Source organism: Triturus cristatus, chromosome 6 (genome assembly GCF_964204655.1).
Source record: "Triturus cristatus chromosome 6, aTriCri1.1, whole genome shotgun sequence".
NCBI lineage: Eukaryota > Metazoa > Chordata > Amphibia > Caudata > Salamandridae > Triturus > Triturus cristatus.
This window is the reverse complement of record NC_140589.1, coordinates 1005148304-1005176058: the sequence shown is the minus strand read 5'-3', so window position 1 is coordinate 1005176058 and position 27755 is coordinate 1005148304. Positions and strand designations below refer to the sequence as shown.

The following is a 27755-nucleotide window of genomic DNA, read 5'->3' as shown; positions in this document are numbered from 1 at the left end:
TCTCTGACAAGAAGACATTAATGCTTGCATACTATAGGAACCTTGAAAAGTGGCTGGACCAGGAATGCTGACAGAGGCTGGATAGCAGCCCAGAAAGTTCTGCTGAGGTGTTATTCTTAGCTCTTGGAGGACTGTTCAAGGTCGAGAAGTGCATTCCTGCACGGCCTTGCTCAAAGCAGGGCCTCAAAGGGGGTGATACATTCATATTTTTGCTTTTGAAAAATACTGTCCATATAGTTGCCTTAATTTAAGATGGTTGGTTACAATTGATATTGTGTGTGTTATGTGAAGTATCAGCAGTAGGTTGAAACAAGATGATTTTTTTTTTTGTATGACTCCTTTGAAAACAATGCAAAATGTTTGTGTGTTTTCCATGTTTTTGCATTTTGTCCTTCTATGGATTGTTCCTGCTGGTCCTGTGTGTCAGAAGCAACACAGTAAGTTATATTTGACAGCCGGTCACCACTAACTGGTGACCAGCTGTCAAACGGAGGGTTAGGAAAGTAAAAAAAGTGTAATTTTCATTTTACGCCTGACAAATTAAGCAGGCCCGAATATTGAATTTTGGGCTGCAGGTTCATAGTGCATAAAGTACATGACATGGTGTTGTGAGGAACTGGAGCATTAGCTGAGATTACCGTATATGGTGTAGGGGCCAGCGGTAGAGTTAAAATTTGTGTACTATTTTGACTTTTGTGTATCACCCATACTCTTGGTATTGTGTCACAAACTTGACTATCACCCGAGTAATTTCTCGTTCTTCCTATAGATTTTTCTTTTGCCGCTTCTCCCCTGATTGATGTTGCATTGTGCCTAATTATTGGGGATTTTAGCTATGTCCTAGTCCCATTTCTCTTTTTTCATATTCCTTTGACCAGTTAGCCCTTATATTATTATTGGTGTATTGTTCAGGTTCACGCTTCCAGACTGTAGTAATGTACCAGGGACCCCCATATTATGTATAATTACCTTTTTGTATGACCAGACTGGTTTTTAAGAATTTTCTTTAGGCCTACTTCGATGTTGTCCAGTCTGACTGTCAGGGTAAAGATGGACTGGTTAACTGACTCAATACTATAGTAAGACAAGTTTTCCACCTGAATAGGAGATACCTTACATTTATTTTATTGAACATGACACATTTTCAATGACTATTTTAATTTGTTTTTTTTTACCCTTTTGTTCCTGCTTCTTTAATTTTCGGTGGGATCAGATGTGTTCTAAATCATGGAAATACCAGGACTCTCTAGTTCTTGTCTTTTGTTTCCACATTTGATTATTAGCCTGTGTATTGCATAGTGCACCTGATGCACAGTTAGTAAAGGGAGGTATCTACATGTCCCTGATAATCTGTATCATGTGATTTCTCTTTTGAGGTGTTCTAGATAAGGAATTTAGGAACACCTAGACGTAATCATTGAAAAAAAATATATATATATGTTTACCCCATTAGGCAATGCCACCATGTGATAGAATTCCCATGTAATTATCTACCCTCAGATGGCAGAGGATAATGAATGGTACCCAAATTGAAGAGACTAGAAGTACTGCCTTTGAGAATGACAGTGTATTCTAGACCAGAGTTGTCCTATGGCGTATGGTCACTCCCTTGCAGATTGTAGGCCACCTGCTTGCAATCCCATTGTTAAATACAATTAACTGTTTTTATACTAAACTGAAGGAAACTAACAACTGTGTCACATTCCCTACGTCACTAGATTCTGCGGGAATTAAGTCATAATAACCTGCAGAACACTGATTTAAGCCTAATTCCCATCAGTGACAGCTACAGATGAAAGGCAGACGTCTTGGCCCTACAGTCCCAGCACCCAGAAAGTAGCAAGGCTGGACAGCGATCGCCAGCGCGCCATCAATAGTATCTCCAAAGCATCGTACTTGCTCCATCAGACGGCGTTGGACATCACAAAACCAGAGTTTCAGTGTAAAAGAGCGAAAGAGAAGGATCCCTGTTGTTGATGGCAGGGCTGGTTTGAGGCTTCAGTTTTCTACCTGTCATGAGCTGGTAACCTCTGACAGTGCGCAGTCTCTTGAGCCCCTTGGCCTGAGTTTTGGTCACCCCCCCTCTTTTCTTTGCTCCAACGGAAGGGCAGTGCACCGGAGGATCTAAGGCACTACATGATGAAAGGAAAATTAAATGAAAGAGCAGCCCGAACATCCTCTGACACTGAATAGCGAGTGTTGGAGCCTGAAAGTGTTGCTGAGCGTGAAAGTCTGTTGCTCTTTCCGATTAATAGTACTTGGGTCTGCACGAGATGATCTGTGCCCATGACCAACGAAGAGCACAATATCTGTAGTGCCTGCCCGCAGAGGAAATATATTGGTGCACTGCCTTGAGACATTGAGACTTTCGAGTGAGCTGTGAGTGTTTGCCAGGAGGGCACTCCAACGGATACTGAGAAGCACTATTTTCATGGAAGGCCTGAATGAAGAGGCCCAATGCGGAAGAAAACAACAGAAGCAGATTTGATGGACGATAGAAGCCTACCAGAGAGGCTTAGAACGGACTTTGGGCATAGTTATGGTTGCACAAGCGGTTCCTGTGCAATTGCATAGAATGGGTGTTAGGAGACTGATTCTTATTGTTTTGCTGGCATTGTTTTAGAGTAGTATTCTGTTTAGTAAAAGCAGAATGAAATCTATCCTCTGTTGAAGAGTATCTCCATTTCACCTGAGAGCATTGATAAGGATCGCCACTGTTTCACCTGAGTATACAATAGTCACTGAAATGCATAGGAGCCCTGAAAAGGTTCGCTAAATAATTTTAGGATTTGCTTTTGCCTAGGGTTGTGAAAAAATGATAATCCTGTTTGTAATAGTGGTCATTACTTTCTTCTGCTATCTGAATGTTAATTATGACCCGATGCATTGTTCTCTTTGTATCCCTGTTGATAGCTTACATATACCTGCTTAAATGAAATGTGTAGAATGGAAAATGCTCACCTAGCAATGAATTAGGATTTGCCTGAGTAATGGCAAAAGGAGGGTCTGAGGTAAATCAGTTTTAACTCCATTCTGTATTCTGTCGCCATTTTGTTGCCCTCACTCAGGCAGCACAATGAACGAAGTTTTTCTGCTGATCTTACTGCGACGTGTCAAAATAACCTCCTGCCTCTGTTTACGAAACTAATGTCAGGGACTGGCTGAGTCCACTAATCCTCGTCTGGTATGACTAAACCCTGTCTCGACAGTCTGTTGGTTCGCACCATTCTTTCCTGACTTTATCTTATCTTCTGGCCTTCGCTACTCTCTACTTGTATTCTCATTTCACAACTGTCCTCCAAAGCATACAAATGTGTCCTGCCACCTGCAAGTTGAGTTGTAGACACTACCACTGATTAACTTGTGGGGAGGGGTGACAAAAACAGTTGGAAGAGAGGTTAATTTGGGTTACTTTATATCTTGTTTTCAAACTTTTCTCATTGGTTATATCTTGTTTTCAAACTCTTCTCATTGGCTAACCATGTATGCATTGGGAGTGTTCTTGGTGAATCTATGTGCTATAAAAGATTGTGCGCCACAGAGTAAAGTGGCAGTCTCCTAAGAACATACCGAGTGTACTTCTAGGACAACTGTACTTAGCTGCAGCTAATAAACCTGATCTTCTACGCTCAACAGCGTGTCCTGTGTCTCTGTTCAACAAAGCAGGTGAACTCAGGAGATTAAGGCGTGCCCTGCGCCGCCAGGCCCATAAGGCCCTGGTTCTTTAGGACTCGGAGGGAGGCTCTGCTACAAACAGAGGATTATATTGCTGATCTAGATCATCGCAGCAGGGGTACCGAGGGCACCCAAGTACGCCATCAGTTACTGCTGGCGCAACAGAACTATGCATCTCTTCTTATGGATGAGGCCCGCCTAACACGGCTGGCAACGCGCAGTAGGGTGTACCAATGGGGGGATAAATCGAGCAAGATGCTCCATCGGTTGTGTCAGGGGATGTTCCATTCCCAGCCTCTCCTTGGTATAGTGGGCCCGAATGGAGAGCCCCTTACAGACTCCTCTGCCATTGCTGAGAGTTTCTCTGCATACTTTGCGGAGCTCTATGCACCCAAAGAATGTCTTCACGAAGAGGTGATCGGCCGATTTCTGGAAGACCTTCCACCACGGACTCTGTCCGATGAGGCGAGTGTGGAGCCGGATCTCCCGCTCATGGAGGAGGAACTGGGTGCAGCCCTAGGAGACCTTAATTCAGGCAAAACTCCGGGGCCTAATGGGTTTCCTTGTGAATTTTTTAAGAAATACTTTCTACAGCTTGGACCCCATTACCTTAGGGTGGTGGAGGAGTCCCGTGCTCGGGCCGTCTTCCCCATGATTGGAGACACGCGGAGATAGTGGTGTTCCATAAACCTGGCAGACCCCCAGATCAGCAAGCTGCATATCGCCCCATTTCTCTCCTGAACGTTGAAGCTAACATATTGGCCAAGGTGCTGGCCAACCCTTTGCGGTCCCACATTACTACATTGGTACACCCAGACCAAGCCGGTTTATGCCCCAGAGGGCGACCAGACATAACATAAGACGGGCACAAGTAGCTGTTGCGGCCATTCGGGGGTTCAGTGAATGGGCGGCGCTTCTGCTGGCAGATATGGACAGGGCATTTGATTCCCTTAGTAGGGTGTATTTATTCACGTTGCTGAGCAGATTGAATCTTGGACCGAGCTTTTTGTCCTACTTGTCCGTACTCTACACTGATCTTACTGTATCGGTACGTGTCACTGGCTCTACTTCCTCCACCTTTTCTATTGAACGGTGTACCCGACAGGGCTGCCCGCTTTCGCTGTATTTGTTTGTACTGGCGATTGAACCTTTGGCCGCCTGGGTACGCATGGATGCGCACGTGACTGGCTTTGAATGGGCGCATGGTTTGTCGGATCGTATCGCTTTATACGCAGATGACGTTCTATTTTTTTCTCACGGATGTGGACCGGACAGGGCTGCGGCTGATTCGTATTATGCAGGTGTTTGGGGAATCGTCGGGTCTCTACTTGAAACCAGCAAGTCTACTCTAAGGCTTCTCGGGGACACATCTGGTCTTGGCACCTGGACCTAGTCGGTTCGGGTGGTCACCGGTGGGGTGAAGTATCTCGGGGTATTTTTGTCAGATGCGCCCAAGGTGGCGTGGGAAAGGAATCTGGTTCCGGTCTGGGAACGTGTGCAAGAGGATCTTAAGACATGGTCTCATATGTCATTGTCTATATATGGTAGGTCGGCCATCTTTAAGATGGTCTCACTTCCCCCGGCTATTGTATCAACTGCAGAATTATCCATACACGATTTCTCCTAGATGGTTCCGGCAGGTTAATGCTGCCTTGGGTCCGTTTTTATGGGCAGGTGGAGCGGTAAAAGTCGCTTTACGGACATACTTCCTCTCCATATATTGCGGTGGACTGGCGACCTCTGACATATTATCATACTACATGGGCTCACACTTGCTTTTCCTGAATGAATGGTGGTCTGGGCGCTTGAACGGCATCTTATGGAGATCTATCTCTTCACACGATTCTGTACTCTGCACCGATACGCAATTCCCTGCCGCAGGCGACCCAGGTGGTTTCCCAGCTTTGGCATCAGGCCTTGCAAAGGATGGGGTGGTGGAACACACTGACACGGGAAACCCCCTTATGGAATAATGGCCGCCTATCACAACTAGCTACTTTGCCAGGGTTTCGGGGATGGGATAGCATAGGTATCTCTACCCTGGGAGACGTTATGTGGGGGCTCCTGAAGTCCTTTTTGGACCTACAGAAAGATTTTCAAATGCCGAAAACCCAATTTTACAAATACCTCCAATTTCGTCACACCCTCTCCCCTAGCCTGGAGGGTTTGGAGTCTCTGGCAGAGTTTAGTCCGGTAGAGGCGAAGGTATTCATGGGGGACCTTCAAGACCATAAGATATCTAAGATCTACCAATCCCTGGTTACTCACTGCTCCCCTACATTGCAGAGGCTTAAAGGGACCTGGGAGGGTAATGTTGGTCCACTTGACGAGGAACATTGGACAGAGGCCTTGGCCTCAACACGGGGGGCTGCCATAGCGGTGCGTCTGCGCCTTGTCCAGTTTAAATACCTCCATCTGGTTTACTTTACACAGGTTCACTTGTGGAGGGTGGGGCTGGTGGCCTCCCCATTATGTCTTAGATGCGAGCGGGAGGAGGGGACCCTGTTACACATGATTTGGCACTGTCTCTCCTTGTCACGGTTCTGGAGAGGGGTTCTGACTTGTCTCTCTGAGGTGTTTGGCTGGAACTTGCCTCACTCGCCAAAATTAGTGCCTCTACACGTCATGGAGGGAATTGGGGGCAATATTTATAAACGTTGCTAGGGTTTACTCTGGCGAAGAGAGACATTGCTAGGGCATGGAAGGCGCCGGCCTCAGTGTCAGCATGGAAGAAGGGACTGGACTTTTGTATGGGCTTAGAACTCCCCATTTTCACTGCAAGAGGCTGTCAGCAGAAACATTTTAAAATTTGGAAGCGTTGGGCGGACTACCGAGGTTTGCTGCTGGAACCGGTCTCTGCCACAGGGCCCCTCAATCCAATTTAATTCTACTCTGCTGGTGCAAGCTGTTACTTGCTTTGTAGTATATGGTAGCAAGTGGTTGTGGTGCAAAATTCACGGCTAGGTTGTTCTTGAGAAGCTATTGGTGCGACGGGGGAGGGGGGTTGTTGGGAGGGGTTTCATGTGGTTCTATATCATTTGTACTTCTCTTTATTTCTCCTCGATCTTCGTATTGAAAAGTCAAAGTCATGATGTTTTATGCTTATTGTGCAGATGTCTCTGCTCTATCTGTATCATTTGACAAATAAAATTTGTTTAACTAAAACACACACAGCCAGAGGAATTATGACCAGTGTCAGCAAATAAGAAGTGTTGGGTTCCTTAACTACTATGAAGCTTGAAAGTTATCCTGTTGTTACTCAGAAATGGTTCTTGGTTGTGAATGCTGTGCTCTTGGCTACCGATGTTATGGTTGCTAATGTTATACTATGTGCTGGCAGCATCAACTGATTGCTAATTTTGGTTGACAATGCTTCTTGGCTTGATATTTACCTATAACAGAGTATTTCACATGTTGCCTGTGTTCATGTGTCTTCTGACTGCTAGCAAAGTACCCAACCTCTTTGAATTGTGCAGTAAACTCAAACGTTACAAGAGATGAATGTCTGATCAAGTGCCATCTAAAATTGTTCTTACCTTGCTCCAATCAGATCAAGTAAATGCTGCCATCTGTCATTGACCTTGCCAAGTTTGTAATCGATTTCTGATGCCTTGCTGTCATGGCTGGCTATGGCAAGTCGCTCTCCCATTTGCTGCAGTTGCACCTTTTTCTCATGACCAATGGCAATTTCCTCTTGATAGTCCTAAGAATAAAATGTACGTCACAAAATGTTTTTTTCAAATCAATTCATCTAGGTCATTAATTCCGACAATGGACAGAGAGAACAAATGAACCCTCCCCTGACCTCACTAATCCTAAACAGGACTATATGGGAACCAAAATATTACACCAAACACAGCTTGCACAAATCTGTCTGGAGTGTTAGGAGTACATTTTACGATGTTTACCATGAAAGCTTCAGAACTACATATCCAAGACACAAGACAGTGGAATGTTTTGAAAAAACAGGCTAACACAGTATTGCGAAAAATTGCCTACATTCGTCCCTATGTTGGTTATCCTTTCACAGCACTGCTAAAACACTCACATTAATATGTGACTTTGTAGCCTAGAAAAACTGGATGAAGTAACACTTCAATCCATCAGATGAGAATGGGTGGGTGAATCAAAGTTACAAACAACTCAAAGGGCAGAATTATCATTGCTTGTTAGGTATTATTTTATTCCTAATCACAAGACTGCCTGCACAGGGTTCTACCTAGAGAACCTTAGGCCAAAGCATGCCCAAGGAAAGGATATATGCAAAGTCGAAAACAGCTTGCACAATGTCCACAGTGGCATAACCAGAGCAGACCCTAACCCATGTACTAGTACCAAGAAACAAGTATTTCCTATAGGTGTGAAGACTAGAACTAGTGCGGCAGTAAGGGATGTGCACACCTTAATCCAGAGATCGAGATCTCCAACAAATCAGAGCACCACACAAAATATAAGCCAGTGGGCTATGCTAGGAATTTTGTTTCCTACGCAGATGGAATATGTTATGTATGACTTGTTGCCCTAAACTCTCTCAAAACACAAACCAACTTTCTAAGCCACAGGTTTAAGTATATTTTGAAATTACTTTACTAGCACTGGAGGTGTTTGAAGTCGTATTTTATTATTTTGCACGCTAGGAAATAGTGAATGCATCTCAACCTTTGTGAGCAAGTAGAATATGTAGGGAAAAGGACAGTGTTTCTTATGAACCACAATAACCACAGCACTGAAATACACATACATAATTTTGCACTTTTCGAGCGGACCAACTGTTCTCAGACTTAAGCAGTCCATGTCCTTGAGAAGTTTGTGGGAAGTGAAACTTTAGCTCCAACTAGTGCAACTGCATCCCTGCAAGATTTATGGTCCAAAGCTATGTTTAAGAGTGGTAGAAAGTAACACTGCCACTAAAGTTACCCTCCGAGATGTTGATCACAAAAATAGGAATAAAATGCCTGTTTGTGATGTGGGTCTGATTCTTTTTCTGTCACCATGTAGCTGGATACACAGCACTCTTGATTAGAGCTGTCATGAATTTCCAAATTAATCAGATAATTTCCTTGTCTACTTTCTTTTTCATCAGGAAGGCATTATGCTATGATATGGATCACACCAAAGGTATCTGATTAACCTGGGGCTGCTGTATGCGTAGGTTTCAAGGTCACAAATTTCAAGTTCAGTCTTTCTGTCTTAAATATTTCTTTTTTTTCTTAATCTTTTCATTAAACAAGCTCATCATCCAGCATAAAACTGAAAGTTCACTGGGAACACAATGTTACATTTCCACATATATCTTCCCTTGAGCGTGGTCAAGGTATGAAAATCAAAGGAGTCTGAGTCGTCTATAGAAATTGCCCAATTCGTGTAAATCTGAGGCTGCCCTCGTTCATCAACTTTGCTATACAGTTCCGTTTCTACTATAACATGGCCCCAAAGGCGTTCATCTGTAGTTCTTCCAAGGGGGACCATATTTTCTCAAAATTTCTGGGGAACCCTCTCACTTTATAGATCCCCTCCTCTGCCCTCTGACACCAGTCTGTTACAGTTTCCCACTCCGCCACCGATGGGAAAGTAAGGCCCCCCACCTCCTTGCTATGTTACGTTTCTCCACGCATGCCGCAATGGCAACCAGAGCTTCTTATGTCGATGCCAGTCTTCTTCGTCCTGGACCATCAGAAGCAACCATTTTGCATTCATGGGTACAATCACCCCCAGGATACCTGCCCATCACAGCTGTTACCCCCAGCCAGTATCTGTGGATCACGGGGCACTCCCAGAGGATAGGTTAAAAGGACCGTTCCTGTGTACATCCTCTTGCACATTTGGATATCTCCACTGCCCCTAGTCTGTTCAGCTGAGTCCGTGGAAATTATGAGCGATGTAGGGTTTCAGCTGCATTAGTCGGAATCTGGCTCGGATAGCTATATCTCGAGGACATCGCAGGGTCCCCACCCATTCTTCGTCATCGATATAACCTACATCGTCATTCCAGGTGCGTCTGAGTTGTCCCATGGGGTATGGGGAGTTGTTCATCAATTTTCGATAGATTATCGATATCCCCTTTTCTGGGATGGGGTCTGCCAACGACTGGTCCTATAGGGAGGTCTGTGCCCTCTCGAATTTGTATCTTAAGGGCATGTGTAAGTTGAAAGTAGTAGAGTCTCTGTGTGGGGGACAGGCAGTGCTTGATTTGTAAAATATTAGGTGCCAGGGCTCTGACCAGTAGGCCACTGCAGCTTGCACCACCCATCGCCCTTGTCATCGCTGCCAAAACAACTACTAATCATCTCTCTCGCATGTAAATGTGACAGTTCAGATTATTCCACGTCCCCAAAGCTAAAGGAATGGCTGGGGAGGCCGGTATTTGCATTTTATATGTATATTGTGTTCCTAAACAACCGTTGTTCTGCTCATCTCTAAATTAGATGAGCAGTGCCACCATGTGGTAGATTGTTCTCTGTATGGTGTTCACAATTAGTTGCCGGTGCCGCGCACCGGAAACCAATTAAGTGCCGGTGCTTAGCATCGGAAAGCCACAGCTTAAATTAAGCACTGGTGACAGGTCACTCTTGACTAAGGACCTCAAAAGAAAGTAACAACCCGTTTCTCCATATATCACCCAGATGCTTGATTCCTATCTTTGCCCATTGCGAGAAGTCTTGCAGTCTGAAAACCTCTCTCAGTTGGTCACTATGCCATAGGCGGGGTTATGGCAGTCAATCTAGAGTGCCATCCTAGGTATCGACTGGCCTCGGTCCAGCACCTTACTACGGTCTCGGTATGTGGTGGTGGCACTATTTTCCCCCTGCGAGCAAACAGGATGGACTCGTAATTACTGGCTGGCATTGCAGCTCTGTGAACTCTGTAGGCAGGCTCTCCCCATTCTGCATACACCCAGTCGTTGACCACTAGGAGCTGTGAGGCCCAGTCGTGGTTTTTAACATCTGGGATTGCCAGCCCACCGACATAGATCCCCCTCTGCAATTTGCGCAGAGTAATATGTGGTGCCCCCCCCCCCCAAAGCAATGACCGGAGCTCTTGAGCGATTTGTTAAAAGAAGGTAGGTGGGACCAGATAAGGTGTATTTTGCTAAATACATAGGAGACGCGGAAGGGTCATCATCACATATAAAGCCGCTCTTCCCAAATAAGTCAGTAACTTGTAATCCAAAAGCGAATGTGACAGAAGAGAATGTTGAAACCATAGCACACAAGTAAAATTCTACTACCTTAAACGTGCCATCCAATGGTTTAGAGACTACAGTTTATCATTAGGTATTTTTTTCTGCATTCTGATGGCTAGTCAGATGCTCACCTGAGACAGGCTGTGTCGGAAGGCAACTCTCCATTTTTTCTGCATTTTGATGTCACTTGCTACATTGGGAAAGCTTATTTAAAAAACACTTGTAACACCTTGGATATGTTTCATAGACTGAAATATATTCCACAAAGATTTCCACAAATGCAACCTTCTCACAGAGGGTTTCATAATTGTTTTGCAGCAAATATTATTAAGAGTTTCTGTTAGTGCCAGATGTATCCCATTAGAGACACTTATTCTGAAAAGACTGTTGGACTTTCCTGTTTTCCTAATGAAAGTTCGATTCTGTAGAATGCATCATTCTAAGTGCTCACTAAACGTGTAGTTGAGGTTCCTTTGAAGCACACGTCATTTCACAGCCTCTAGTAAGGAACACATATTTTGTAGTGAATGTGCAAAACAGTTTCTGTGTGTACCTGTTACATATTTCCAACGAACGTTAATGCTGCTGCTTTTATATATGTAGCATGTGGTCCAGTTCTATAGTTAAGGGCTTCTCGAGCTAAGGAATACATTCTCTGAATGCAATTTACAATCCAGTATACTATACCTACCTTGGAATTAATTATATACTGAATCTGAAGAACACAAGCAACAAATAGTTCATCAGTCTTCTGAACAAATGTGACATAGCAATGCACCACATAGGAGCAATTCTGACAAATGTATGTGCATGTGCGTATATTATACGCACATGCACATACATTTTTGTTGCTTGTAGAGCCCCCATGGATTTGGCTGCCTCTTTGTCCTTTTTCATCTTTTCTAAAGATGTGTCTGTAGTGGGTCCAAACAAGTGTTCCTGATCTAAGGGCTGATTGAGAATTGTAGACTGCACTTCCTGATTAAAGACAGATCTGCGCAGCCACGCATGTTTGCGTAATAAAACACTTGTATTTATTTCACAGGGTGCTGTATCCGCTGCATCGAGAGCACACTTTATTGATGTGTTAGTGATTAACTTTCCCTCTTGTATAAGATCATTTGCTTTGTTCTTATGCTCTTCAGGGAGATGCTGCATGAGCTTTTCAAGCTCATCGTAGTGGGCCCTGTCATATCTTGCTAGTAAAGCTTGTGAATTAGCACCGCGCCAAAAGTTAGCTGCCTGAGACGCAACTCTTTTACCTGATGCGTCCAGTAACTTAGATTTCTTGTCTGGCGGAGGGGTGTCACCTGTGGTTTGCCCGTTTGCGGGCATTTGCCACTACTAATGAGTCTAGAGGGAGTTGCCCTTTAATATAAACTGGATCACTTGGAGCTGGTTTGTAGTTTTTTCAAATTCTAGGATTAAGAACCCTAGCCCTGACAGGATCCTTAAAAACCTCAGAGGCATGTTTAATGACCCCTTTTAGCATAGGGAGAGTATTTGTTGTCTTTTGAGGTTGAGAGAATGTCTCTAACAAAAAGTCCTCCTCTAGAGGGTCTGAATGGAGTTTGACCCCATGGAATTGTGCAGCTCTATTTATTAGCTGCGCAAACCCCGCATTATCACCTGGAGGGGATGGTCTGGAGGGATACACATCTGGCTCAGGTACATATGAGACATTATAATCGTCCGAAGAATCATGAGGCGGGCTACCATGAGTGTCATCATCAGTATCTGTATTATGTGATGAGTGTATGTCCTCATCCCCTATATCCTCATCGTCATCCTGTGTTGCAGTTGAAAGAGGAGGCACTGGAGAGTGTGCTGGAGAAGGTATAGTGTTTGGAGGCTGTGGAGGTGGAGAGAAAGGCCTCATAGGAGAGGTGGATGAGTCTTTTTTCTTGGATGGTATCTCAGGAGTTTCTTAGGTGTCCAATTTCCTCTTTTTAGGTGGTATAGAGGTGACATGTCCAGTAATGTGGTTAATATTGAGTGTTTTATGTCTAGGATCTGGTGGATCTGGATAGAAAAGTTCTTTGGATCCGTTGTCTTTTTTCGGCGCTGAAGATTTCAGTTCGGAGTGGTGTTTTGGCCTGTCCTCATTAGGTTTAGGAGGGGTTTTTGTCTCCTTCTGCTTCGGTGGAGTTTTCGACTCCGAAGGTTTAATTTGTTCTTTCAGATCCGAAGGCTTAGATTGAATTTGCTTTGGTGCTGCAGAATCCGGGACATTGGGTTTTGGCTTCAGTGTCGAAGATTCTGGTGTGGACGGGACCTTGGGTTTATGCTTCGGTGCCGAAGATGGTTTCTCGGCACCGTGATGTGGTTGGCTCTAGCTCGAACTGTCTGAAGGGTTTGTGTGCTTCGGAGCTGGGCCCGGAGGCGGGGCTTCTGAAGGCTTTTCTCGGTGTCGACCCAGACCCGAAGGTGAAGGTGTTACCGGAGCCTTTTGTTTTTTCGGGGCAGGGGAGTTGAAATCAGTACTCACGCTCCGTTGACCTGGAGTTATCGTCTGGTCTTCTGAGTCCGATTCTTCAGCTTCGGAGACACTGGCTTGTTCATCTCCTGTCTCTGGATCATCGGGACCTGCCTCGAAGATGTTGTCAGGCGCTGGAACGGTCGATCTGGACATTTTGTGACGTCGAGCCCGGCGATCACTTATAGTCTTCTTAGACCTGAAAGAGTCACAGGCCTGACAGTGTCAACTCTCGTGTTCTGGCGAGAGACAAAGGTTGCAGACCTCGTGGAGATCTGTGTGTGGGAATTTAGCCCCACACTCGCATTTTTTAAATGGAGTCCTTTCCATATGCTGGATGATGGCGCCGATCGGGCCAACGGCCCACGTCGACGACCGGACTCGAAAGTGTCTTTGGAAATGGATACGCGTCGAGAGAGATCGCAATCAAAACTATACTGTCGAGCGGTGAGAGTATTTGCGCGTCGAAGGTCAATCGAACTACGTCGTCCCGGAGCGCAGCAAATTACATCCGTACCTAATGGTGGAAAAAAACAATCTAAGGATGGAGTCGATGCCCATGCGCACTAGTAACCAGAGGAGGAGTCACCTAACCTGTGACTACAAAGACTTCTACAATAACAAAGTGCAAACATCCGAGCCCAACAGCAGATGGCGATCTATGCAAAAGTATGCAATTTACAGCTCATATGCCTGGAAAATGAATTGCTATTCCTAGCCTAACCACATCTGAATTAATAATGATGTGCAATATGTTTGTTATCTGTGTGGCGTGATAGACTTTAAATAATTACTGTAGTACAGAAGATTAAAATAACTTTATTAAGGCATCTTTCTCCAAGCCTCAAATTCAGTCCTAAATCCCAACCTTTCTAAACACTTCCAGGTCATTTTAGTTAGAAACCTGTGAACCTTCTTTGTGGCCTTACAAGATATACCATGGTGTGATGTCAACAATATTTACAAATCATATATCACTGAAACAGTAAGAGACCCAATAATTAAACATGATTAGTGCTCACTAGTATGAGTAGCTCAACTCTGCCAGTGCTCATAGACAAGGACCATTACACTAGTAAAATCAAGAAAAATTAGATAGTGATACCTTTCTGAGCTTCTCAATCATATCTTCAATGCTAATGTCCCCATTCTGAGACACCTTGCTCTCCATCTGTGTAAGCCACTCGCATAGCTCTTTATTTTTCTCACTGAAAATCGCCCACTCATTTAGTTTCTCGCTGATCTGTTGTCTTCGTAAGGAAACCTGGATATTACAAAAGAGAAATAAATTTAAACAGCAGAGTTAGTATTATCGAATGAGTCAAAATTACGATTACTTATGGAGATTTGGAGGATGCCATAGCAGGTCAATAAAAACTCAATAAAAGTTGATAAAAACAAACTAGCATTTCTAACTCACAGAAACACAGATGTAATTTTTCAATAATGGCTTCTTGTTACTTTGTGCAAGACACAGTTCCAAGATAGTTGTATGCTGAAGTGCATTTCTATGGAACAATTTGAGTGTTGCAAAATAGTCATATCTGTTTTTGCAAACATCTTGAAGTGCTTTATTTAGAACAACTTTTCCTTATGCCGACTTGTGCATTTCAATCATTGTAGTAAGTACTGACCTTCCTTTCTCTTTCTTGCCTTCTGCTTCACCAGTGAAACTTGACCCAATTGATGTAGAGTGCTATAAATGTTTGTTGGGTTGAGCTAATAATTGGAGCTCCCAGGCAATGAAAACATTAAAATGATTACATACCATAAAAATAATTGAAAGTAGTGCTTGATAGTTGAAGTGACTGGCGTACACAACAGTCATTGTCAACTTCAACAATGACCTAAAGACATACTACATCAAGCCTAAACTATCTAAGGAAGGTCTAGACCCCTCCAACCGCACAAATCTCAGAACAATTGCAAATGGATCAAAAATAACAAACGTACTATCTGACTCTCAAGATGATTCCACCCATTTTGCTATACAGAAATATTTCTGATCCACCATCTGAGATTACATTAAATCAACTGCTGATCAGAGCAGGACCAACACTCTCCTCTTAATTGACCTCTTCCAGGCTCAATATAGTTAATCACAGACTTTTCTACAGAAACTGGATGATCTTGGAATGAGAGAGTCTGCTGGATCAGAATACATAACCGGTCATGTGTCACCAAATAATACCACTTTCTTATTTCGGTCATCCACCAAGGTTCCACCATCACACCCCATTTCTTCTATGCTACTAAGCCCTCTTCTGGATAACATCAAGTCCTTTAACCTTTACTGCAACTACCAAGGTGGCAGCAACCAGATATTCCTCAAACTAGAAAAGGCTTCAGGTCTAGAGTCCTGCACCCTAAGCAATGCCTGCTCGAGTGGACCAATGGATTTCGCACAACCACCTAAAGGTCCAATCACCATAAACTCAGATATTCACCAGCAGGAAATGGTCACCATCCCAGTGCCCAATGGCTGATGGGACTAGGACTTCCGAAGGCTACTAAGAGCAAAGTAAGGAACTTAGGGATGATCATGCACACTGACCTCTCCCTTCTACTCCGAGTAAACCAACTCAACTTTTCCTCATGAGCACATGTTGGCTTATTTATCCATATTATATTATTTATGCATAACCTAGGTTCCCTCACAGTGTACACTGAATCATGGGCTAACATTGCTTGGTTCTGTCCTACCTGGATTGGACAAGTTGACTACTCTTGGGTGCCTCCTTCTTTGTTCTATGCAGACAACTGTTTATTAGGAATGCCCCTGCCTCACTTCTTTTTTTATCTTTATTGATTTTAGGACCATTGTATTTATCAACATCTTACAACAATCCCCATTAAACCAGATACGAACAGTAATCACAGGCACAATCATGGCTGAAGTTACATTGCAAGTTTGAACAAAAGAAGCTTCCCTTTTGTATTAACTTAATATATGCCAATAGTCAGTTTGGATATTATATATTGTGAACCCGAGACCTAAATTCTACAGACCATTACACTGCAAGTATCTAGTATAATACTATTTATTAAAAAGATTTTCAAATTTATTAAAAATTATTACATTCAATGTCACTATGAATTTAGCGATTGACATTAATTCATGGGATTTCTCAATCATAACATCACATATACAGGAATAATGATCGCAATTACATACAATTAAAATAAACACTTAATAGGTTTCGTAAATTAACTAAACATAACAAAATTACAACAATAAAAAACAATAATAATAACAAATATAATTTGTGTCCTCTTGTCGACGCGTTTCGGTGAAATACATAACATGTAACACCTTCCTCAGGACCAACACATTAAACAGCTCACAATACCGATTAAAAACAGTCTATAAAAAAGAATAGATACAATTAGTGTTCATGGTACTGTCTCATTCTCTTGGTTCACAATGTTATATTATAAGATACTTTATAGAGCCTATTCAGTAATTTCTATTGCAGACCACTTTTAGAGATGTAAGAAGGGGCCTATGTTGTAACATAACTCTCCTTGGAGAAAATGAATAATTTTCCACCCACAGAATATATAAAGGGGGGAGTTGGCTTTAGTTGCACCGTCATGAATTACGGGGGTCTCATAAACAGTGTATACTCATTCAATTAGTATTACACTCTCTGCTCTTAGACGGAGAATTTTAATGAAGAATTTTAATAAATTTGGATAGTTAGACCCATGTTGTGATCAATTCAGTGATAGTACTTACACTCAAAATTGGGCTTCAGCTCCAATAACCTGGACAACCATAGGAGAGTGTATCAATTCACTGCATACCTATACAGCAAGACAAACATATAGTCTAAGGTCTGGTCATAGTTAAGTAACTACCCAGGTATTAAGCACTGATAATTTAATTTCTTTTTTAATTAATGGGGAGTACGCTTACCCAGGTAATGTTCAAACAATTAAGTAAGACGACTCTCGGTGCTTGTACTTGTATTAATTAGTTCTTTGTTCAACAAGCTATATTAAAAAGCAAAAATGGTAGGTATTAGTTGTATCTGTTTGTTGATTCAGCGATATTTTGAAACCAAGATTCCTAATGAAACTCACCATTAAAACTTTAGTAGAGTTTCATATATTTATTCCATCTTCCTTGATACTCAATACGTTGCGTTTTTTCCTTTTTGTGTGTCGCAAACAGTACGGTTCTTGGCTTTTAGTTAAATTCAAGCTCAGGCCAGTATCTAAAGTTAGAAACGTAAATACGTGCTCTTAGGTTATACAATCCTAATATTTTAACCATTCAAAACAATTAATTCGGTACTTTATATCACCGAAGTGCGCCGCTGTTTTATCATTACCAAAGAATTTATAAACCCACGATGTGCGTTCCAATATCTTAATTAAATTCAGCACACCGCAACCAAACCACTAACGGGCACAAGACTGTCGTAACCATTTTGTTTCCGACCGCCCTATTCCGTGGTTTACTCTCACGAAAATGCGCGGTTCTCCAGTCCTAATTTTTAAATAGGAGGACCGCTTATATGATTCCCCATGTATTGTGGAGATCCTTTACATTTAATATAGTCCTCCAGTCCTGGTTTTTTTATTATTGAAGAGGACCACATATACGGAATTATTTTTAATTTTAATTTGGTCCGCTTTTACTTCATTGGCGAAACTACTACAACACCAAACACATAAAACGGTTTCCCTATTTAAACTATCATGAACTACGTTCTTTTTTAAAAAACATACGCTTCCTTTACAAAACGCACATGTTCTTTACCTCATTAAACCGGGCTGCCTCACGTCTCACGGGGGTTTCCAGATGATATTTTCATGAGAATCAACGTCATTACCTCCTTATTTATACGTTACGTTTGTTACTTACGTACGTATATCTACGTGGCGGCCATTTTGGTAGTCTTTTTCTTTATGTTTTGAATCACCCGTGCTTTATTTATCGCTGAATTATAACACAGAGGAGCCAGAAAGACTACTATCGTTCAAACATTTGTGCTCTAAGTTCTTTACGATATTATCACTCTTACATAAGTTACTTACGTACAATTGTCTACATTAGGCCTTTTCGGGTATTTCTCATTGTAATTTAGATAACGTGTACTTTATTAATTATCAAGTGCCCACACGAAGGAACAAATATTATTTAAACCATATTCTATCTGATGTTATCACCCTACAGTTGGTTACTTGGGCACATTTATCTATATGGCGTCCTGTTCGTTAGTTTTCTTAATAATAAATACCGTATATTTTGTTTATTTCTAAATAACAACACAGCGGATAAAGGGAAACTAGTAAAGTGTAGATATTATTACCATCATTACTTTGTTTAAATTACTATTCTTTTCATATTGTTTCTTGACTTAATGCAGATGGCATGAGCAATATAAACTCTGAAAAATCAGTGTTATCTAATAATTCTTTCCCATTCCTCTCTGTTGTTTAAACCCTGGTAGTATGTTTTGAATTTAGACATATAGAATTGTTCCCTTTGCTTTCTTTTTTTATCAATATCTCCACCTCTTTCTGAGATTCTCATCTTTTCAAGGATAAACCATTTCAGATCATCATCGTTGTGTCTCATCTCTTGCCAATGATCTACCAATGGTGCATTCTTTTTGCCATTTCTTATGGCTGATCTATGTTCTGTTAGGCGGAGTCTCATCTCCCTGCTTGTTTCGCCTATGTATCCCTTCTGACAGGGACATACCAGGAGATATACTACATTTTTGGTTCGGCAATTGACCATTTCATTGATCCAGTGCGTTATTCCATTTAGTACCACCTTCTGTTCCTTGATGATCAATTTACAATGTGTACAATAACTACACGGAAAATTTCCTTTCAATATTTTTCCATCTTGAATGTTAGTTTGTACACTCCTACTCGGTTCTCTGTAAGTTTTTACCAAGTGGTTTCGAATGGTTTTATTCCTTCTGTATGAAAAGAGGGGTTTATTAAGTGGGCTCTTTCCTGGTTTATTTAGCAGGTGCCAATTTTTATTAATCAAATTCTTAAGTTTATGGCTCAACCCATTGAAATTACTAACCATGACTATTCCTGGGTCTTTTTTATTTTTGTCAATAGTTTCAAAGATACTTTCGCGGTTGTAATATCTCGCTCTTTTATGGGCTTCCTTGACGAGCCTTTTAGGGTATCCTCTTTGTAGAAGTTTTTGTTGTAGGGACAATGCGTGATGTTCAAAGTCCCTATTGTCACTACAGTTACGCTTTATCCTTAAAAACTGACTAAAAGGAATACTATCCTTTTGACACTTAGGATGATAGCTTGTGTGGTGTAAAAGCGTGTTTCTATCAGACGGTTTTGTATACAGTTCCACACTGAGTTTTTCATCTTTTGTTTTAATAGTAATGTCAAGGAAGGCAACTGATTCTTTACTTATATTGGAGGTAAACTTCAAGTTGGCATCACCGCAATTAAGCCAATCGAGGAAGGATACCAGATCCTCCTCATCTCCCTTCCAAATAAAAAACACGTCGTCTATAAATCTAGACCACTGTTTTACATTTTCAAAATAGGGGGTAACTTCGTTGTATATGTGCCGATCTTCAAATTTACCCACATAAAGACAAGCCAGACTGGGAGCACAGGTGGCTCCCATGCTGGTGCCTTTGATCTGACAATAAAGATCGTTTGTAAATAAAAAGATGTTATTCATGAGTATGATTTCAATACATTCTACGATAAAAGTTTGCAGAGGCGAAAGATCATTTCCCTCTTGGCAGAGTATCTCTTTGATCATTTCAACTGTGTCAATTTGGGGTATATTTGTGTATAAGGACTCAATGTCCAAACACACAAGCCACTCATTATTTCTATTGAAGTCAAGTCCTTCTATTTTGGAAATCATGTCTTTTGTATCCTTTATATAAGACGGTAGTTTTTTTACTAAAGGACTAATGAACTTGTCGACATATTTACTTAGTGGTTCCGTGATTGAATTAATACCCGACACTATTGGTCGCATAGGTGGATCCACAATATTTTTATGGACCTTTGGAAGTCCATATAGAGCTGGTATCAGTGGATAATCGTTTTGTAGAAATCTATACTCATCTTCACATATTATATCGTCATCTCTGGCTAATCTCAGTAGGTTATTGACCTTGACTTTTAATCTGTTCCATTCTTCTATACTCGATTTCCTGTAGTGCAATGGAACATCCAATAAATTTTGCATCCTTCTATTGTAATCGGCTGTATCAAGTACAACGATACTACCACCCTTGTCCCCCGGTTTGATAGTGATGGATTCACAATCCTGGAGGTTTCTAAGTGCTGTTATTTCATTTTGGGTTAGATTCCTCCCTGTCCATTCTTTCTTTTCAAGCATTACTTCCAGACCTTTGGTTACTACCTTTTCAAAAGTGTCAACTTCCTGCCCCACCATGCCAATTGTTGGTGTCCAGGTAGATAGGGGTTTCAATCCTGATTTGTTTTGAATGGGCCTCAATTCCTTATCCTCAAAGAATTTTTTAATTCTGATCTTCCTAAAAAGATCCCTTACATCTTTTTCCACTGTATATTTACAGGCCTGTGTGCAAGGTGCAAAGCCTAAACCCTTTTCTAATGTGGTGATTTCATCAGCTGTGAGTACCCTACTGGAGAGATTGATGATAGCTGCTTTTAAAGGATCTATGATTAATCCCAATCTTTCTGGCTGCGAGTACGCATATATGGTCTCCTTTGGCCCATTTCCCTCGAATGGTTTACGGATCGCCCCCTCCCTCTCGCCCTGAAGGTTTGAGGGTGTCTTCGTTGTTGCTGTCCTAAAAAAACCGGATAATCCCTACTCGTACCTGCTGTCTCTTCTCTGGATTCATTTCTAGATCTTGTATCCACCCCTCTTTCTCCCTCGGAGTCTGTGCTGTTATATGAGGTATCAGAGAATGTGACAGTTTTTTTAAAAAAGTTGTTTTTATTATACGGATTATTTCTTGGTGTATATCCTGTTTGTTTGGGGAGATCATAATAATCTTTTTGCAGATAGGGGTATACTATTTCGGGGTTATATTTGGCAATATCTTTACGTAGTTTGTTTGATTTTTTGTTTATTAAATAATCCCTGTAGCCAGTGATATCGTCCTGAATTTCTTCTAATTTTCGTTTAGCATCTTCCAGGGCAGTATTTTCTTTCAATTGTTTTTCTAGGGTATCTATTTCTTCCCTCTCTATTATAATTATTTCTTGAGCTGTTTCTATTATTAACAGCATCCAATCGCGGCTACAGCGATTTGCTATTAGAGTCCAATTCTCTTTAAATTTTTCATTTTTAACAAAGAGACCAGGTTCGTTCTTAATTTGTAGCCCTTTTGGGATAATACCCTTTTTACAATATTCTATTATAAAATCAGAATGGAGTTCAGTGCGAATCATTTTTTTCTTTAGATTCCATAAGTTATTCCATTTCTCATCATCATTTTTCGATAAGGTTACTGTATTAATTGTTTTTGAAGTACCATTTATTATCTTATTGAATTGGTCTTCAGAGAACCCAAATGTGCGTAGAGTGTCCATTGCACTCATAGAAGTGACTCTCCAGCTACAAGAGCTGTAATCATAGACAAAAAAGGAGAGAGTTTCCCAGGTAAACCAAAAGGGACCGGGTATGTAAGATTGAACAAAAGAAGCTTCCCTTTTGTATTAACTTAATATATGCCAATAGTCAGTTTGGATATTATATATTGTGAACCCGAGACCTAAATTCTACAGACCATTACACTGCAAGTATCTAGTATAATACTATTTATTAAAAAGATTTTCAAATTTATTAAAAATTATTACATTCAATGTCACTATGAATTTAGCGATTGACATTAATTCATGGGATTTCTCAATCATAACATCACATATACAGGAATAATGATCGCAATTACATACAATTAAAATAAACACTTGATAGGTTTCGTAAATTAACTAAACATAACAAAATTACAACAATAAAAAACAATAATAATAACAAATATAATTTGTGTCCTCTTGTCGACGCGTTTCGGTGAAATACATAACATGTAACACCTTCCTCAGGACCAACACATTAAACAGCTCACAATACCGATTAAAAACAGTCTATAAAAAAGAATAGATACAATTAGTGTTCATGGTACTGTCTCATTCTCTTGGTTCACAATGTTATATTATAAGATACTTTATAGAGCCTATTCAGTAATTTCTATTGCAGACCACTTTTAGAGATGTAAGAAGGGGCCTATGTTGTAACATAACTCTCCTTGGAGAAAATGAATAATTTTCCACCCACAGAATATATAAAGGGGGGAGTTGGCTTTAGTTGCACCGTCATGAATTACGGGGGTCTCATAAACAGTGTATACTCATTCAATTAGTATTACACTCTCTGCTCTTAGACGGAGAATTTTAATGAAGAATTTTAATAAATTTGGATAGTTAGACCCATGTTGTGATCAATTCAGTGATAGTACATTGCAAGTTTACATACAATATGTTTAGTCAAGCAGCAAAGCAGCAATCTTGATATTACTTAACTTCAATTTACTATCTAATTCCTGTGACATTATGGGCCAGATGTATGTAGCTAGCATTTTGCAATTCCCTAACTGCGAATCACAAGGATTCGCAATTAAGAAATCGCAAAATGAAATGTATGAAGGTGTATAGTACAGCTTTTGCGATTCCTATGGGGTCGCAAATGTCCTACATCATCAATATTAATGAGGTTGCTCGCAATTTACGACCCCCTAGGAATCGCAAAAATCACGGGGATTGGGGCCTGCTGAGATCAGCAGACCACCATGTCCGTGTTTGCTTTTCAATAAAGCAATCTTTTTTTTTGTAAAGCAGCCCGTTTTCCTTAAAGGAAAACAAGATGCTTTACAAAACGAAAAATAAAAAGTTGTCTTTTCATTTTGTAAGAGCAGGAAGTGGTCTGTGGGACCACTGCTTGCTCTTAAAAGGATAATGCTACTTACCAGTATGCATCTGTTCTTGGCATGTAGAGCTGTAGATCCCCATGCTTTTGTATAGATCGCCATCTGGTGTTGGGCTCGGATGTCTGCACTTTGTTATTGTAGAACTCTTTGTAGTCACAGTTTAGGTGACTCCTCCTCTGGTTAGTAGTGCGCATGGGCATCGACTCCATCCTTAGATTGTTTTGTCATGAAGGGTGATGATGGAGTTAATTAGAAAAAATAGAAAGATGTCCATGTGTAATGTATATAAGTAAGATAATACTGCAACACATATAGGTGTCTGGGTGTATGCGGATCTACAGCTCTACATGCCAAGAACAGATGCATACTGGTAAGTAGCATTTTACATTCGAGGCATATGAGCTGTAGACCGCATACTTTTGCATTGACTATACAGCAGTACCCCTGTTAGCGGTGGCTACCTGTATGCGTTGCAGTAGTTTGAAAAAGTGTTTTTAGTACAGCCTGGCCCACACTTTCTTGTTGTTTTCTGTGCACATCTACACAGTAGTGTTTAGTGAAAGTTTGCGGTGTAGACCATGTTGCGGCTTTGCAAATGTCATCCATGGGAATATTTCCTAAGAATGCAATGGATGCCCCTAGCTTGCGTGTGGAATGTGCTCTATATAATGTACGCTTTGCTTTTTGGTAGCATATTTGGATGCATTTAACGATCCACCTGGCAATTCCAGATTTTGCTATAGGACTGCCTTTGTGTGGTGGTGAAAAAGCTACGATAAGTTGTTTAGTTTTCCTGAAACTTATTGTCCTTTCAATATAATAAAGAATGGCTCTTTTGATGTCAAGTGTATGAAGAGCTCGTTCTGCTACTGAGTCTGGCTGAGGAAAGAAGACTGGGAGCTCAACAGACTGGTTAAGGTGAAAAGCTGAAATAACTTTAGGCATGAATTTTGGGTTTGTCCTAAGAACCACTCTGTTGTGATATATTTGGAAAAACGGAACTTGTATGGTTAATGCCTGGAGCTCACCCACTCTTCTGAGAGATGTGATGGCCACAAGGAAAGCTACTTTCCATGTGAGGAACTGTAACTCACATTTATGCAAAGGTTCAAATGGGGGACCCATGAGTCTTGTAAAGACAATGTTTAGGTTCCATACTGGAGAGGGTGGAATTCTGAGAGGAATTATCCTTTTAAGACCTTCCATGAAAGCTTTGATGGGAGGTACTCTGAACAAGGACAAGTGTTGTCTGTTCTGTAAGTAAGCTGCTATAGCAGCAAGATGTAATCGTATAGATGTGTATGCCAGATTACATCTTTGTAGGTGCAGGAGTTAACAAATAATGTTTTGTGTGGAAGCATCTAGTAGATTGATTGTGTTGTTATTGCAGTAAATAACAAATATTTTCCATTTAGCTGCATAGCATGCTCTAGTGGTAGGATGTCTAGCTTCTTTAATGACGTTCATGCAATCTGGTGGGAGATTGAGGTAACCAAATTCTAAGACTTCAGGAGCCAGATCGCTAGGTTCAGTTGCGCTGGTTCTGGATGTCTTATCTCTCCATGGTTCTGTGTGAGAAGCTTTGGGGAGAGGTAGAGATTTTGGTGTGGGACTACTGAGAGTTCCAGTAGTGTTGTGAACCATGGTTGTCGTGCCCATGTTGGCGCCACCAGGATCATTGTGAGAGACTGTTTGAGTTTCCACACCAGTAATGGAATGAGTGGGAGAGGCGGAAAAGTGTACACAAATCTGCCTGACCAATTCATCCATATCGCATTGCTTTTGGACAATGGGTGTGGGTACCTGAAGGCGAAGTATGGGCATTTTGTGTTTAAATGTGTGGCACACAGATCTATGTCTGGAAGTCCCCACATTTGAAAGTATGGATGAAGAACTTGCGGATGAAGTTCCCATTCGTGAATCTGCTGTTGTTGACGACTGAGCAATTTGATTGTAAATCCCAAGTAGATGCTCTGCTACGAGGTATATATTTTGGGGGATGGCCCATCTCCAAATACTTTGTGCTAGTATTGAAAGCTGCAGAGAGTGTGTTCCGCCCTGTCTTTGTATATAGTACATTGCTGTCATGTTGTCCGTTCGGACGAGGACAGCTTTGCCTATGAGATGTTTCTGAGAAGATTTTAGGGCGAGAAATATAGTCAGTAACTCCAGGTGATTTATGTGGAGAAGTCTTTGTTGAGGGGTCCACATACCTAGGATAGTGTGATTTAATAGATGGGCTCCCCATCCGGTGAGCGATGCGTCTGCTGTTATCACTATTTGTGGAACCGGGTCTATGAACGGCCACCCTCTGTAAAGATTTTGTATGTTCCACCATTGCAGAGAGCGATATGTGTGGCTGTCCACTAACACCAGATCTGTAAGTTGACCCTGAGCTTGGTTCCACTGTTGTGATAGGCATTCTTGTAATGGGCACATCTGGTGTCTTGCGTAAGGAACAATTAAGATGCAAGAGGCCATATTCCCTATTAGCTGCATGAACACCCGAGCTTGTAGTGAGTGTTGTTTCTGAAATTTTGCTACGAGTGCTTGCATACTGGTTATCCTGGTTTGGTTGGGGTATGCAAGGGCTTTGGAAGTATCTATTGTTGCACCTAGATACTGTTGACTGTGGGATGGTTGTAGATGCGACTTGGTGAGTTTTATTGTGAATCCTATTTTGTGTAGCAGCTGGATTATGTGGTGTGTTTTTTCGCACACAGGCTTGGGATGACCTAACTTTTATGAGCCAGTCGTCCAAGTAAGGAAACACATGGATGTGTTGTCTCTTTAAGTGGGCTGCTACCACCGTGAGGCATTTTGTAAAGACTCTGGGTGCTGTAGTGACTCCGAATGGTAGGACTTTGAACTGATAATGTTGTCCGTCTACTACAAACTGTAGGTATTTTCTGTGAGCAGGGTGGATAGGAATGTGAAAGTAGGCATCCTTGAGATCTAGAGTGGTAAGGAAATCGCCTCGTTGAAGCAGGGCAGGACCTGTTGGAGTGTGACCATGTGGAAGTGGTCAGATTGTATTTACCGGTTTAAGGGCCTCAGGTCTAATATAAGCCTGAGAGTTCCGTCCTTTTTTGGAATTAGAAAGTAAAGGGAGTAAATGCCTGTGTTTTGGTGATGTACTGGAACCAGTTCTATTGCATGCTTTTGCAAGAGCAAGAGAACCTCCTGCTTGAGAAGCGCAAGATGTTCTGTGGACATTGGACGCTGTTTGGAAGGTATGTTGGGGGGAGTAGAATTGAGTTCCAGGCCATAACCATACTGAATAATTTGTCTTACCCATCTGTCTGTGGTGATGGAATTCCACACAGGGAGGAACTGTGATAGTCTTCCCCTGACTGGAGTGGAATGGTCAGGGGGAAGTGTAGGGAAGTCACTGTTTTGTGGTGGGGGAGTTGCGGGTATTAGAACCGTGTCCTCTCCCTCTGTTGTTATTGCCTCTGTAATTCCCTCTATAGTAACCTTTGTTAGGGGAATTTTGGGTGGGACTTTTATAAGTGGAAGAGTTGGCTTCTGTACCAAGGGTTTTGGAGGCTCCCATATAAAAGAGCGACAAAAAGAACCTCTACTAGTTGTTGCTTGTAGAGCCCCCATGGATATGGCTGTCTATGTGTCCTTTTTCATCTTTTCTAAAGATGTGTCTGTATTGGGTCCAAACAAGTGTTCCTGATCTAAGGGCTGTTTGAGAATTGTAGACTGAACTTCCTGCTTAAAGCCAGATATGCGCAGCCACGCATGTTTGCGTAATAAAACACTTGTATTTATTTCATGGGATGCTGTATCCGCTGCATCGAGGGCACTTTTTATTGATGTGTTAGTGATCAACCTTCCCTCTTGTATAAGATCATTTGCTTTGTTCTTATGCTCTTCAGGGAGATACTGCATGAGCTTTTCAAGCTCATCATAGTGGGCCCTGTCATATCTTGCTAGTAAAGCTTGTGAATTAGCAATGCGCCAAAAGTTAGTTGCCTGAGACGCAACTCTTTTACATGATGCGTCCAGTAACTTAGATTCCTTGTCTGGCGGAGGGGCGTCACCTGTGGTTTGGGAATTTGCCCGTTTGCAGGCATTTGCCACTAGTAATGAGTCTAGAGGGAGTTGCCATTTAATATAAACTGGATCACTTGAAACTGGTCTGTATTTTTTCTTACTTCTAGGATTAAGAACCTTAGCCCTGATAGGGGCCTTAAAAACCTCAGGGGCATGTTTAATGATCCCTTTGAGCATAGGGAGAGTATTTGTTGTCATTTGAAGTTGAGAGAATGTCTCTAACAAAAAGTCCTCCTCTAGAGGGTCTGAATGGAGTTTGACCCCATGGAATTGTGCAGCTCTATTTATTAGTTGCGCAAACCCCACATTATCATCTGGAGGGGATGGTCTGGAGGGATATAGATCTGGCTCAGGTACATCTGGGACATTATAATCATCCCAAGAATCATGAGGCGGGCTACTGTGAGTGTCATCATCAGTG

At 41.7% G+C, this 27755-nt stretch overlaps 1 protein-coding gene across 2 annotated transcripts in view; it reads right to left on the bottom strand.

The window, feature by feature from the left end:
• Positions 1–27755, bottom strand: part of SYNE1 (spectrin repeat containing nuclear envelope protein 1) — a 1959630-nt gene that overhangs the window by 174389 nt on the left and 1757486 nt on the right. For both annotated transcript variants that reach the window (XM_085611789.1, XM_085611790.1), the window contains 2 exons: positions 14440–14598; positions 7212–7378 (listed from right to left, as the gene is read on the bottom strand). In XM_085611789.1, coding sequence (XP_085467915.1) covers positions 7212–7378; positions 14440–14598 — 326 coding nt within the window. The remainder of the gene's footprint in view (positions 1–7211; positions 7379–14439; positions 14599–27755) is intronic.